Source organism: Mobula hypostoma, chromosome 7, assembly GCF_963921235.1.
Source record: "Mobula hypostoma chromosome 7, sMobHyp1.1, whole genome shotgun sequence".
Lineage (NCBI taxonomy): Eukaryota > Metazoa > Chordata > Chondrichthyes > Myliobatiformes > Myliobatidae > Mobula > Mobula hypostoma.
The window spans coordinates 61,149,040-61,164,509 of NC_086103.1; the positions used below are offsets into that span (position 1 = coordinate 61,149,040).

Here is a 15,470-nt window from a genome sequence, read left to right on the forward strand (position 1 = left end):
CTTCTTAAAGAATGGAGTGAGATTTACAACCTTCCAATTCTCCAGAACCATACTAGAATCGAGTGATTCTTGAAAGATCATTACTAATGCCTCCACAATCTCTTCAGCTACCTTGGGATACAGTCCATCTGGCCTAAGTAATTTAACTGCTTTCAGACCTTTCAGCTTCCCAAGCACCTTCTCCCTGGTAAAAAGTACATTTACTTCTACCCTGAAACTCTTGAATTTCTGGCATACTTCTGGGTGTCTTCCACAGTGAAGGCTGACACAAAACACGCAAGCCTCACTGCTATTTCTTTGTCCACCCCCATTACTACCTCTCCGGTGTCATTTTCCAGCACTCCAATATCCACTCTTGTCTCTCTTTTACTCTTAAATATCTGAAAAACATTTGGTATCCTCTTTTATATTATTGACTAGCTTACCTTAGTCATTCATCGTTCCTCTTTTTTTTTAAAATGGTCTGCTTGAAAAACTTTGCAATTCTCTAGCTTCCCACTAATTTTTGCAAATTACATACCCTCTCCTTTGCTTCCCTTGTCAGCCACAGTTCCCTCATTCTCCCATTAAAATACTACTACTTTCAGATGTATCTATTCTGCACCTTCCAAATTGCTCCCAGAAACACTAGCTATTGCTGTTCTGTCATCCCTGGTAGTGCCTGCCTTCCAATCAACTCTGGCCAGCTCCTCTCTCATGCTTCTGTAATTCCCTTTATTCCACTGTAATACTGATACATTTGATTTTAGCTTCTCTCTCTCTCTCTAACTGCAGGGTGAATTCTATCATATTATGCTCACTGCCTCCTAAGGGCTCCTTTATCTTGTTCTTAATCAAACCTGGATTGGGTGATGTGTGATGAACCAGAAGTGCCCTTTCCTTAAGTGGGCTCAACCACAAGCTGCTGTTTAAGCCACACACACCCCTTGGAGGCATTCTACAATTCCTACTCTCGGGATCCAGCATCAACTGGATTTTCCCCATGTACCTGTATATTGAAACCCCCATGACTATCACAACATTACCCATTTACATGCCTTTTTGTCTCTCGTTCTAATTTGTACCCCAGAGGCCGGCTAATGTCCAGAGGCCCATATATAGCTCCCATCAGGATCTTTTTACCCTTGCAGTTTAACTCTACCCATAAAGATGCTACATTTTCAATCCCATCTCCAAGGATTTTATTTCATTTTTTTAAAAAATCAACAGACCACCCCACCCCCTCTGCCTACCTGCCTGTGCTTTTGATACAGTGTGCATCCTTGGATATTAAGCTGCCAACTAGCTCTCCTTTCAGCTACAATTCCCTGATGGCCACATCATATATGCCAATTTCCAATTATGCTACAAGATCTACATTATTCCTTATACGGCGTGCATTCAAATATAGCACATTCAGTTCTTTTCAATTTTGCCCACATGTTGCACTTCAACTCATCCCACTCAACTACAATTTTGCCCCATTATCTGCCTGTCCTTCCACAGTTTCACTAGACACGGCTTCTGTGTGTATATCAACCACACCCATTCTCATCCCTATCACTCCAATTCCCATCTGGCTGCCAAATTAGTTTAAATCCTCCAACAGCTCTGGCAAACCTGCCCACAAGGATGTTGGTCCCCTGGAGTTCAAGTGCAGCTAGTCCTTTTTGTATAGGTCACATCTTCCTCAGAAGAGATATAATGATGCAGAAATGTGAAACACTGCCTTCAGCGCCAATTCCTCAGCCATGCATTCATCCGCCCAACCATCCTATTCTTACACTCACTGGCGTGTAGCACAGGCAGCAATCTAGAGATTACTACCCTGGAGGGCTTGCTTTCAGTTTTCTACCCAACTCCCCATACTCTTTCTTCAGGACCTAATCCCCTTTCCGCACGTCATTGGTACCAATATGTACCACGACTTCTGGCTGATCACCCTCCCCCTTTAGATTGCTGTAGATCTGATCCCAGACATCCTGACCCTAGAACCTGTGAAACAACACTATCCAGGTGACTCTCACATCCACTGTATCTCCTGCCTTCTCATCCGTCTAAAGAATCTCCCATCACTACTGCCTCTTCTACATCCCTTCTCCCTCTTCCCTTCTGAGCCACAGAATCAGACTCAGTGTCAGGGACCCGGTCACTGAGGACTTCTCCTGCTAGGGGTTATACATCCTAATAGTATCCAAAGCTGTTAATTATTGAGAGGAATGACCACCAGTACTCTGCACTGGTTGTCTATTCCCTTTCCATCTCCTGATAATCAACTCCTGCAACTTTGGGGTGACAACCTTCCTATAGCTCCTATCTATCATCTCCTCATTCTTCAAGGTCAACCAGCTGCAGCTCCAATTCCCTAACGTTATATTGGCCTTTGACAAGTGCCTTATAGAATGCTTATTGAAAGCTGTTGAAAAGTCCCAAAAGGTTTCGACTCTTTTTAAATCTTGCGTTGCCTAACAAGTGCTCATTATGACCGAATTCTGCCCATTGATCTTAAAAAAAAAATGCTAATACCCACTTCCACTAAAACAATGCTCTTTAAAAAAGGACACACAAACTGCATTTTTGTTCTCGCCAACATCTGTGACTTCCTGCAACTTCAGAGTTCATGTCAACTCTTTTGCAGAGGGGTCAGGGTGACATTCCATCTCAGCTTCTTAGCCTCCAGTTCATTCCTGGTTGTTAATCTCTGCTACATCTCCTGATCTGCTGCTTACTTTTGCAAGAAGGGAAATCACCTGTATCTGTAGTCAAGGAAAGGAGGCAGAGTAGACAAGTATTTGTCTGCAATGCAAACTTTTCTAAAGCACAGGCATGCAGAGTCTGTGCTTGTGTGCTTACAGAGACCTCCCTGGAAACTTTCTGACAGAAGTGTCTGGCTGTGGACCTGGACATTCTCTATAGCCCCAACCCTTAAAGAACAATTTTTGTAGTCACAGCACCAGCCTGCTCCAGTTCCTCTATCTTCCAGACAGCAATATTCCACTTCCCTCCTAAGCATCAATTGCTGTAACAAATCCCAATGTCTTGTATAATAATGCGTCCCTTTAAAAAGAATGCACTTAGCTTGTTTACCGAAAATTCGCATCAACTATAGCATGCTGAAATCAGCTTTGGTTCCAGTTTAGAAAAAGCCCATGATACTCTGCAAGTGGCACATGAAATTTCTTGCTTATGTAATGATTATGAACAGCAGAGTTGTCTAAAGGCAATTAGCCTGTAGTTTTTATAGATCACCGTTCAGAAAACATTGAGCCTACTTCCTTCAAATTCATCCCAGATATTGCTGTAAAATGAGGTGTAGTTTGCTCGGAAATTTGATTCCGTCCAAATGCATGAAATGAATTTGAGGCAGAGGGTAAACTATATTGCACCAATGTGACTGTACAATCAGTTTAGTGCTACAGGCTGAGGATGGGCTTCTTGGTAAACTATTTCATGAGACTCAGTGGATGAAGCACACTGAGCTCCTTCCAAAGGCATTACACTACATCAACTGAGATTTCATTTGTAACCTGGCAATGTTTGTAATGATTCCTATAAAGTTTCACATTTGTTGAATTTAATATAGATAGATCCTTTATTAATCCCAAAGGAAATTACAATGTCATAGTAGCATTGCAAGTGTACAGATATACAAATATTAGAAGAGAAGAATTAAAAAAAATGTTACCTCAAACAGTCTAACAGGAGAGGGTCATCACTTCCATGCCTATACTTTGACTCATTATAGAGCCTAATGGCTGACAGTAAGAATGACCTCATATAGTGCTCTTTGGAGCAGTGCAGCTGTCTTAAGTCTATTACTAAAAGTGCTCCTCTTTCAGTCAAGGTGGCATGCAGAAGGTGAGAAACACTGCCCAGAATTGCCAGGATTTTCTGATGGTCCTTTGTTCTACCACAGCCTCCAGTGTGTGCAGTTTGACTCCTGTAACAGAGCCAGCCTTTCTAATCAGTTTACTGAGCCTGTTGGCATCACCCATGTTGATGCATTACCCCAGCACACCACCATATAAAGGATTGTACTGGCAACAACAGACAAGTAAAACTTGTGAAGGAGAGGCCTGCATACTCTAAAGGACCATAGTCTCCTCAGGAAATAGGGGTGACTCTGGTCTTTCTTGTATACAGCCTCAGTGTTGGTGCTCCACTCAAGTCTGTCATCCAGGTGCACCGCCAGGTACTTGTAGGTCTTCACCACATTCACAACCTCACCATGTGAGAACAGTGGGAACAGTGCAGGCTTAATCTTCCTAAAGTCCATCACCATCTCTTTTGTCTTACTGATGTTGAGCTGCAGATGATTCAGTTTGCACCATTTGATGAAGTCCTCCACTAGGGCCCTGTATTCATTCTCCCCTCCTCCCTTTATACATCCAAAGACTGCTGAGTCAGAGAATTTCTACAGATGACATGACTCAGTGTTTCTCAATTTACAGGAACCACAGAGAAAGCTGGAGGAAGTCAGGTCAGGCAGCATCCAAGAAGAGGAATTAACAGTCAACATTTCAGGTAGAGACACTTCTGCAGGACTGGAGTGTGTTTCACAACTTCACAACTTACCACAGTAAGATCCTTGCTGAAGTGTTTTACCCACAGATATGACATGGACTGAAAAAATTCTAATTCTAGAGTAAATGAAAAACTATGGACAAGATCATATTTTGGTCTCTAAATAACTTGCCAAATATCTATAATTATTGCATACAATAGACAGAAATTATTTGCAGAATTTCATGGGTCGGCATTGAAAGAGGACTCAGAATAGTCCTGGACCTCCACTTGACCCTTCACCCTTCCCAAAATGCAATTTTTATCTCATTACAAAGATCTTTCGGACCAGGTATAGGCCTTTAATGTGAAATTCGCTATGTTCAATTCTCCTACAATTTAAAAATACTAGTTTAGTTATGTGTGTAATTACACAATATGTAACTGCGCAATTTTAAACATCCTCTAAACAAAAGACTGGTCATTGCAGAAATATATCTGCAACACATCAAAACTCACTTGGCAGACTTTACTCTCAAGCAGGTATGGCACCTTTAAGCGAACAAAGGTTCATCGCCATGGACAGAAGTGAGGTGGTGGGGGGGGGGGGCAAGGCAGGACTCCAAGCTAGGCTAAAACAGAGGATTGAGATCCCCTCTACCCAGCATTGTCACCACATGTGCAGTCATTGAAGAACAAAATTGAGGACCTGAGGGCAAGATTGCTGTATCAAAAGGAAACAAGAGATTGTTGTGTTCTATGTTTAACAGAGACATGGCTTACTCACAGCTTGCCAGATATGGCAATCAGACCTGGAGATTTCTTGATTCACGGGATGAACCCAACTGCTGATTCAGAAAAGGCAAAAGGTGAAGGTGTGGGCTCATGATAAACTCTCAGTTTTGCTCCAGTGCGGCAGTAAGGGGAACAAGGAACTCTTGCTCCCCTTACATTGAACACCTAACTATCAAATGCCATCCGTTCTATTTATTTAGGGAGTTCTCATCAGTGATCCTCACCAAAATTTACATAGCAGCTGACTATAATCAAACACTTGAAATACTGCATGATGCCATCACAAAACAAGAAACACACATTTCAAATCATAGTCAGGGACTTACATCAGGCTTGCTTGAAGAAATCTCTGCCCAATTACCATCAGCATATAACTTGTAGCATCAGAGGTCCCATTACATTAGACCATTGTTTTACTAAGATAAAGAATACTTACTGTTCCATGCCCAGATCACATGTCAGGAAATCTGATCACTTGGCTGTACTTCTCTTACCAGCATACAAGCAGAGGTTAAAAGAGCAAGGCTCCAGAGATTAGGACAACAAAAAGGTGACTGAGGGAGGCAGAAGAGACTGCTTTGAGTCAGAAGACTGGACCATGTTCAAGAACTCATGTAGATGAGTGTGTCCCCACAAAATCATTCAGTCATCTGGGCCTTCTGGTTGGGGACAAGTCACGAGATCTGCAATCTGCTGAGGGCCAGATCAGAGGCATTCAAGTGCGGTGACCAAGGAAGTCACAAGAGGTCCAGGTACGATCTCTGGAAAGCCATCTCATGGACAAAGTGACAACTCTGCACTAAACTTGAATCAACAAAGGACACTCGATAGTTGTGTCAGGTCTTGAATTCTATCAACTCTTATAAAGTTAAACCAAGTGGCATAGGAGACAACAGGGATTTGCTTCTTGATGAGCTCAATCCCTTCTGTGCTTGCATTGACTGTCAAAACATGGAGGAACCATCATAAATGCCCACAGGCTCCAATGATCCTATGACTTCGGTCTCTGAGGCAGACATGCAATCATCCTTCAGGGGTGAGAGCCCACATGGGGTATCTGACTGAGATCTTTTAACCTCTCGCTTCAGCAGTCTGAGGTTTCCACCTGCTAAAAGCAGGTTTCACTTATACCAGTACCCAAGAAGAATGAGGTAACCTGCACCAATGACTATGGTCCAGTAGCACTTACATCCACAGTGATGGAGTGTTTTGAGGAATTGGTGATGAAACACATCAACCCCTGCCTGAGAAGTGATGTGGATCTGTTCTAATTTGCCCACTGACTCTGTACTCAACCCTGGAACATCTGGACAGCAAGGATGCATATACAGTCGGCTCTCCTTATCCGTGAGTTCCAAATGCATGAATTCAACCAACCGTGAATCGAGAAAACCCGGAAGTGCTCTTCCAGCACTTTCGTTCGAGCATCTACAGACTTTTTTTTCTTGTCATTATTCCCTAAACAATGCAGCATAACAACTATTTTACATTGCATTTACATTGTATTAGGTATTATAAGTAATCTAGAGATGATTTAAAGTATACAGGAGGATGTGCGTTGGTTATTGTGGATCTGGATTAAAAAAAAACGGAAGTTCTCTTACTAAGTAAGTCGGAACAGGTACATCCAGTATTTTTTCCCATCAGTTAGTCAAACGTTTGTCTTAGTATATAGTATATATTTTACCTTCCTATGCATATAAAACACTTAAGAAATGTATGTTTCAGTGCCGGGCTCGGGAACGAAAATTCCCGAGTTCGATCCAGTGACAGACCGCTCCCCAGCACGCTGTCCAACCCTGCTGGGTTGATGTGGAGGATCAAAAACCCAAAACCCAAAAATCCAATAATTAAACCACTGCGTTGCTTAGTAATAACTGTAGTTTTCATCGGGGCAGGGATTTTCTCACTTTATTCTTTAAAATTGTTCCGATCGTTGACCGACCGTAGCCTAACGCTTTTCCAATGACTGATGGCGTTTCACCTCTTTCTGATCGCTTTATTATTTCCACTCTATTTTAAATCACGATCGTGGTTATTTTTGTGAACAGAAACACTGCGGATTCAGAGCTCTGCCGCTGGGTCCTAATGTCCAACACACTGAGACAAGTTAAATAAGGTCCGAGGTTCCGCTGGGTCCTAAGGTCCACCACATTTAGACCGGTTGAATAAGGGACTTGAGCATCCACATTTTTTGGTATCCGCGAGGGGTCCCGGAACCAATCCCTCGCGGATAAGGAGGGCCGACTGTACCAGGATGCTTGTCATCAATTAAAAATCAGCGTTCAAAACTAATCAATAAGCTTCAAGATATTGGCCTCAATATCTCCTGTGCAATTGGATCTCGATTTCCTCATTTGCAAACCCTGGTCAGTTTGGATTTGCACTAACATCTCCATGATCTCCATCAACACAGGTGCACCTTAGTCCCCTGCTCTTCTTGCTTTATGAGATGGCTAAGCACAGCTCCAATGCCACATTTGAGTTTGCTGACGACACCACTGACATAGACCTAATCAAAGGTGGTGTCAAATCAGCATATAGGAGGGAGATTGAAAATCAGACTGAGTGATGCCACAACAAAGTCTTACTCAATGTCAGCAAGACCATGGAACTGAGCATTTACTTCAGGAGGCAGAAACTAGCGGTCAATGAGCCAGTCCTCATCGGGGAAATCAGAGGTGGAGAGGGTCAGCAACTTTAAATTCCTGGGTGTTATCAGTCCAGAGGACCTGTCCTGGGCCCCAGTGCACTTAAGTGCAATTATGAAGAAAGCACAGCTCCTACGTCCCTTGAGTTTGTGAAGATTCAGCATGATTTAGCATAACATCTAAAACTTTTTAAAACTTCTATACGCATGTGATGGAATACATTGACTGGCTGCATCACAGCCTGGTAAGGAAACACCAATGCCCTTGAACGAAAAATCCCATGAAAAGTAGTGGATATGGCCAGTCCATCATGGGAAAAGCCCTCCCCACAACTGAGCACATCTACACACAGCATTGCTGCGGGAAAGCAGCATCCCCAACCACCCAGGTCACACCACAGGCAGGCAGCAACCCATCTGTATATCATTAGTTTATTGTTCAACATTCTGCTTTAAGTGTGAAACATGCTTAACGTTACAAATACCAGTAATTAACATCTAACAGAAAGGTGAGCGGATTCAGATCGCTGCGACATGGGTGGGAGCTGTCAATGTTAGCTCTTTTGCCTTGTCCCTCCTCACAATGGCAGCATCCTGCAGAACCACCCACAACATTGAAAATAGAAAAAACAGAAACGCTTATCAGATCGGGCAGCTGTGGAGCAGGGCAACAGAAATGACCCTCCTGATCGATGAGCTGTCATTAATGAAACATGACCTCTGTTCTCCTCCACAGTTGAGAAATTGATACCGGTGAAAAGAAAGCAGTACGTTGGTTTATTATTGCCGCATGTTCTGAGATACAGTGAGAAGTTTGTCTTGCGTACTGTTTATACAGATCAGATCTGTTGAGTTGGTGGGTGAGGAAGGCAAATGTGATGTCAGCTTTTATTTCAAGAGGACTAGAACATGTAATGTAATGCTGAGGCTTTGTAAGACACTGGTAAGGCATCACTTGCAGCATTGTGAGCAGTTTTGGGCCTCTTATCTAAGAAAGGATGTGCTGACACTGGAGAAGGTTTAAAGGAGGCTCACGAGAAAGATTCCAGGATTGAGTGGCTTGTCATTTGAAGACTGTTTGATGGCTCTGGGCCCCTATTCACTAGAATCCAGAAGAATGAGGAGGGACCTCATTGAAAGTTATTGAATGTTGGAAGGCTTTGATAGTGGATGTGGAGAGAATGTTTCCTCTGGTGGGGGAGTCCTAGAGCACACCTCAGAATGGAGCCGTCCTTTTAAAATGGAGATGGGAAGGAATTTCTTTAGCCAGAGGGTGATGGACCTGTGGAATTTGTTGCCATAGGTGGCTGTGGAGGCCAGTTATTGTGTATATTTAAGGCAGAGGTTAATAGATTTTTGATTAGTCAGGGTATGAAGGGATATGGGGAGAAGGCAGGAGATTGGGACTGAGAGGGAAAAATCGATCAGCCATGACAAAATGCTACAGCAGACTCAAAGGGCCAAATGGCCTAATTGTGCTCCTATATCCTATAGTCTAAACCATCAGGCTCAGGAACAGTTATTATCTCAATCATCTGGCTCTTGAACCAAAGGGGATAACTTCACTCAACTTCTCTTGGCCCATCAGTGAAATGCTCCCAGAATCTATGGACTTCATTGTTAAGGGCTCTTCAACTCGTGTTCTGGGTATTTATTGCTTATTTATTTATTATTATTTCTTGTTTGTATTTACACTGTTTGTTGTCTTCTGCACAGCGGCTGAACACTAAAGTCGGTGTAGCCTTTCATTTATCTATTATGGTTATTATTCTATTATGAATTTATTGAGTATGACTGCAAGAAAATGAATCTTAGGGTTGTATATAGTGACGTTTTTGTACTTTGATAATGAACTTACTCTGAATTTTGAGTAAGCATTCAAGAATAGTTAGATCAGGGGTTCCCAACTTTTTTTAAGCCGAGGGTCTGTGAATTCTAGGTTGGGTACCCTGGAGTTAAATACATAGCCACAATTTCTGAGTTCCATGGGGTAGCCCAGCTGCTGTTTCTCATGGTCTGGTATTTTAATGTTGTTATCATTCACAATGTAAACAGAACACTTTGAAGCAATGCACATCCAGATGCCACCACTACTGTTACACCAATAGTGCTTATACTGTACACTGCAGGAAAAGAACAATTAGAGGTTATTCAGCCAAAGTATCCAATATTAAGAACTGCCTCTAATCTTTAACTTCATTGAACCCAGCTGTTAACACAATTTAAGTAGCTTCGTTAAACTATGACCCAAATCCCAAGTAGATCATATGAAACACATTGGAATATTACCCCCCCCCCCACCCCCACAAGTTTGCAAGAGTGAAGAGAAAACAGAAAATAAGCTAGGAAAAAGATATCCATGTTTGCAGTGTGTGGTTAGTTCTTTGCAAGAGTTAATTAATAGATTAATTAATAGTGTCCATCAGTAGTACAGTCAGACAGTCCAATCAAGAACACCTCATATTCCACTTGGGTAGCCTACAACTCAATGGTATGAACCCACTCTCAGTGTTCCTTTCCCACTTCTACCTGTGTACTGAGGTTTTTTCTGCCTTTATTCAATGTTTCCATTTACCTTATTCTCCATTACCTGGATTCAACATCCTAACCTATCTAGCTCCATCTGCTCATCACCCCCACACTCCCCCCCCCGATCCATATGGGGTTTTCCTCCCTCAGCCTACCCTTCCTCCTCTCTTCCCCATATGGTTCCACCCCCTTCTCTGGTTCCACATATCACCTTCTAGCCCCTGCCTCCATCTTTTTCCAAGTGGTTCCATTTGCCTATTTTTCTACACTTATCCATTTACATCTATCACTACCAGATCTCCATCTCTCAACTTCCACTTTTCCCACCTGGGTCCATCTGCTATCATTCCCCATTTCAAATTGTTCCACTCCTGATCCACCCCTCCTTCTCACCTCTTTATACTGGCCTTTTTTGCCCTATACCTTCAGTCCTACTTGACCCAAAATATTGACCCTTCCTTTGGTCTATAGATTTGGTCCTGCCGAGTTCCTCCAAGAGTTTTTCTTTGCTTATAATAGGGCATATATAAATGGAACAAAAGAAAGCAAATATGTTTTTAGATGTGGTAGACAGAGAGAAGTTTAAAAAAAATCTAAAGCTTTGGCCAATTGAAATCAAGGACAGGTGGAAGCAGCTTACTTATCCAGTTTTAGGCCCGTTTTAATTCATTATTGCCACTTAGTGCTGCTACCTGTGTTTTTTTCTTCTGTGCAAATTCTCCCATTTTTTGTTTCAAGCTGTCTTTGCGTTGGTTTCTGGGAAGGTTTTCAACCTCACTCTTTACCTAATGTGCAACAAAAATACATATTTTAACAGTTAACTTAATCATCTGGATCAAGGGCAGAGATTTCAGGATCAAGAATGTGTGTGGTGAAACTAAGTATGAAGTCCATTTGTGCCATTTTGTTACGGTTAGTTAAGATAAATATTTAAAGTATTTCAATTTTCTATTAATTATGTTTCATTGTACTTCAAAATTAATTCTCAGCTACACCTACTGTGCACTGCACCAGTATATAAAATACTCCAGAAGATACAAGTCTGCAATAACACAATATACAGATAATGCTCAGCAAGTTAGGCAGTAGCAGAATTCGAAGAAGAATACTCTCTCTGACACCAGAAATAATTCAGTGACCACCATTGTTCACCTCTCCCTTTCCCATTCAGGTGTAGAGAGAGCTGCATCTGCTTTCACTCCTCAACCATCACCAACTCCATAACCCTAAACACAAAATAACCCTCTCCACCATTCAAGGTTCTAATTTCTAAGCAAAACAGCTATTTACATTCTACTTTTCTCAAAATTACATTCATGTCACCAAATACAGAACTACAGCTGTGTGGGCATCTTTCAGGATTCCTGTGACCTTAACTTCCAGTTGTGCCTGCTTTCAACTCCAACGACCTTTTTCCAGCATCCAGCTCAACTTAAATAAGCATTACTTCTTTAAATGAAGCATACTACAGCCTCCTGGACTCGATTAGGACAATCTCAGATTATAACCAATGCTCTGATGCTTTCCTTCACACAGTAGCTGCTGCTGCTGATGCCCCCTATCCAGGTTACATCTTTCAACCTATCCTCTTCAACTGCTGAATGTTCTGTTAACCTCTACAACCTTCCAAAGACTTTACCTTTCACTCTTCCTCCCTACCCTCATCCCTGTGCTTACCTAAAACATGTCAAATCTCAAACTTCTCTCAGTTCTGATGAAAAATCATCAATTGAAATGTCAGCCATGCTTTAAATTACATATACTGCCTGACTTGCTCAGTCTTTCCAGCTTTTTTGTGTCTGAATTACAGAACTCTGGCTACAAGAATGCAATTTAAGTTCAATAAGGGTCTCAAACTAAAAAGACTGCAAAGCAGATCTGACCTCTCAGTGCAGTTGTGCACCACACTGAAAAGTGCAAGATACCCTTCCCAAAAAGCACAGTTCTGTGTTCCGTAGTTAGATCAAATTTCAATTCAAATAGATGCAAAGTGAAATCCACTATTTTTTTTGGAATCAGGTCATCCTCTTATTGAAAACGTTTAACTGCCCTACATTATCTTACTTTTTTTTTTACAAAACATACTTCATAATTGATAGTTTTCTTCAACGTGATCAGATGGAAAGGATTGTCAAGAGTTCAACTAAATTTTGCAACAAATTTGCCCTGCCGCAGAAAGGCATGAAGAAGTGAATGGTAGTCTCAGGGATATCAATATAAAAGTTTCTGAATCCCTGATGAGAAGACAAAGTACTTTGTGTGTCATGAATGACGAAGTGTCGCTTTGGATAAGAGAAACAGTGAAGAGATGCTTTGAAGACCTTGGGGAATGAAGCAGGAAATGACATATTGAGTCTCAACTTTGACACAGTAACACCAAAAGGAGAAGAAAATGATTAAAACAGTTTATTTACATATTGAGTGGAATTATTGGAAGAGTTGTAGACAGCAGCGGTCAAGCTGGCACTGAAAAAATAAATAATGGTCAAAAGGTCAGCAACAAATCACAAAACAAACACATCTTTAATCTATGCCACACACAGAAGCACAAAAGAGTTTAGGAGGGGCCACATCACCCTCCTCTTCCAGAAGAATTTCTTTACTCAGGAGCAATGAGAATATGGAACACACATGGAGAGGCTGAAACAGAGAGCAATGACTTTCCTGATGCATACAAGAGACAAGTAAAGGGACACTAGCGAGATAGCAACGGGTTACTCTGGTGGGAACAGCTGCACAGACAAACTTGCATAAATGGCTTATTGTTTTCTAAGCTCAGCTGTTTCTTCAGTTGTAGATACTGCTGGAGATTTGTGAATAACTGGAAGACAATTTTCTGAAATAATTTACTTCTGAATAAATGGATTAGTCATTTTGCATGGAAGTGGTTTATGTTTTCATTGTGGGTTGTTGTCTCTGCAGGTTTTAAATACTATACCAGGTAGTATATTTTAAAATATGTGCATGAATGAAATGAAACACCATAGCAAAGTTTGCTGCGTATTTACTAACTGGATACAGTTTCATAAAAATAAAATCTTACATCTCCAATCACAACTAGAGTTTTCACTGAGGTCCCAGAATAGGACTTTGGTGCTATAATAATGAGTGTCTGGGGGAAAAAAACTGGCTAGACAGGAAATTGGTAAAAGTTTCTTTTCTGTCCCAATGAATTGTCTATAACACTGTTAACTGGTGCTCTGTTTTTGCAATAATCTCAAAAGAATCCTACACTCTGATGCTTTTTCCTATCAAACAATAAGGCTCAAAACACATCGAGTCCCTCTGATCAAAATAATAGCGCTTGATTATGGAGTCAATTATTTTTCTTATCTTGTGGACGATTTCAAGTTACACAAAATCTAAAGAATTACTAGCTTGACACACCAATGGGAAAGTGAGATGTTTGCTATTTTTCTAACAATATCTCCCATCATGTCAGTCATGCTATGATACAAGATTAGATATGCACTCTAGAGAAGAATGCAAATCAGGATCCCTCAACATGCTCTTGTACACATTAAAATAGTCCCTTGTGATGAGCCAATTCAAAAGATACTTGCAAGTCTTTAACAGCAAGCACCTAGCAAAAAGAAAAAATACGAACTGTAGAAAAATTCAAACTGTATGCAGTTTTAAGTAAAAAGCTGCACCATGAAAAGCACCAGTTCTGCAGTAACGCTATTAACAAGCCAGATTTTTCAATGATAAAAAAAGTTTACAACATCCTTCAGGTATAAAGATGAAAAGTGAGCAAATATGTACATTTATAGACTTTCAACAGGAAACCACAGATCCCACATATTATTAACATTTAGTTTTCTGTAAATGAAAGGAAGTTGAAGAAAAATCAAAACAATATGGTTTTAAAAACAAAGTAACCAAAGGCAGCTTAATTATCTAATTTTAAATATTTAGACTACAACAGGAAATGTAAATCCACAGTACTTGAGTTATGCATACCATCTGCAACTTGCACTAAGCCACTCAGAAAATGCATTTGATGAATACAATACTAATATCAAGTAGTAACTTGAAGGCCTACAGCCAAGTAAAAGGATTTAATTGCTACTAATAGTTATTATTACACATACTGCTTGTTATGATTACATTTCATGATTCAACATTTTTCTGCAAGCTTGCTGGGAAGCTAACTTAATAACATAATCTATTGCATTTGTATTTTTTACCTCTTTCTTCTTTGCTTTCATTTGATCCATGAATTTGGCATATTCCCCCTCTTGCTCAGCTTTGATTCGTTTGGCTTCGTCACGCAACCGGTTTGTGTGGTCCTGTTCCATTTTCTCAATTTGTTGTTTCTGTTGTCTTTCCAAATTCTCCAACTCTGTGTCAAAGAACTTCCTTTTTGCCTACAGAGAAAATTTTTTTTGCTTGTTTGCATTATTAAAGACTACTGAAAATCGCAGCTAACACTATCAAAGTGCTTTGATGAGCTAATGCCAAACATACTTGCAAAGTTTTAATGGTGACCTGTTAATCTCTAGTTTTTATTCCCCAAATTACTTCTGAAAAAGAATTTAGAACTTGGACTTTATTTCTCAAAGAACTAAGCTAGGAGGAGACATGGTACTCTAATTTTCATGGCCATTTTGACACATGTCACAAGTAGTATAAAGAGAAAAATAAATAATTCCTACATTCATTTCCTGTTCAAAGCGGCGTAGCATTTGCTCCAATTGTTGCTGTAGCTTCAAATTAAGTTGAGTTTGAGCCCGATGTTCCTCCTTCTGAAGTAATCGCAACTCCCGTAACTCCTGTCTCCTGTTAATTTAAAACAAGAATGTAAGGTTGAGAGGGTCAGTGATGTGCTACAGATAAGGCAATTTTTGTATGAACTTAATTTATTAAAATCTTACAAATATCCTTCATAATAAAGCAAAAAACCATTTCAATAACATACAAATGCCCACCTAGAATTAATAAGCCACAGTTTCCATTGTTATAGAAATGAGTTTTGTTCAAATTCACAGGCAAACCTTGTAAACTAAAATAA

At 40.7% G+C, this 15,470-nt stretch overlaps 1 protein-coding gene across 2 annotated transcripts in view; it reads right to left on the minus strand.

Annotated features, from left to right (window-relative positions):
- The window catches only part of stk10 (serine/threonine kinase 10), a 119,810-nt gene that overhangs the window by 19,091 nt on the left and 85,249 nt on the right, over positions 1 to 15,470 (minus strand). The window contains exons 11-13 of one of the 2 annotated variants that reach the window (XM_063053512.1): positions 15,115 to 15,238; positions 14,647 to 14,826; positions 11,149 to 11,241 (exon numbers count right to left, since the gene is read on the minus strand). In XM_063053512.1, the coding sequence (XP_062909582.1) occupies positions 11,149 to 11,241; positions 14,647 to 14,826; positions 15,115 to 15,238 (397 nt within the window). The remainder of the gene's footprint in view (positions 1 to 11,148; positions 11,242 to 14,646; positions 14,827 to 15,114; positions 15,239 to 15,470) is intronic. The other variant, XM_063053513.1, reaches the window with a different exon arrangement.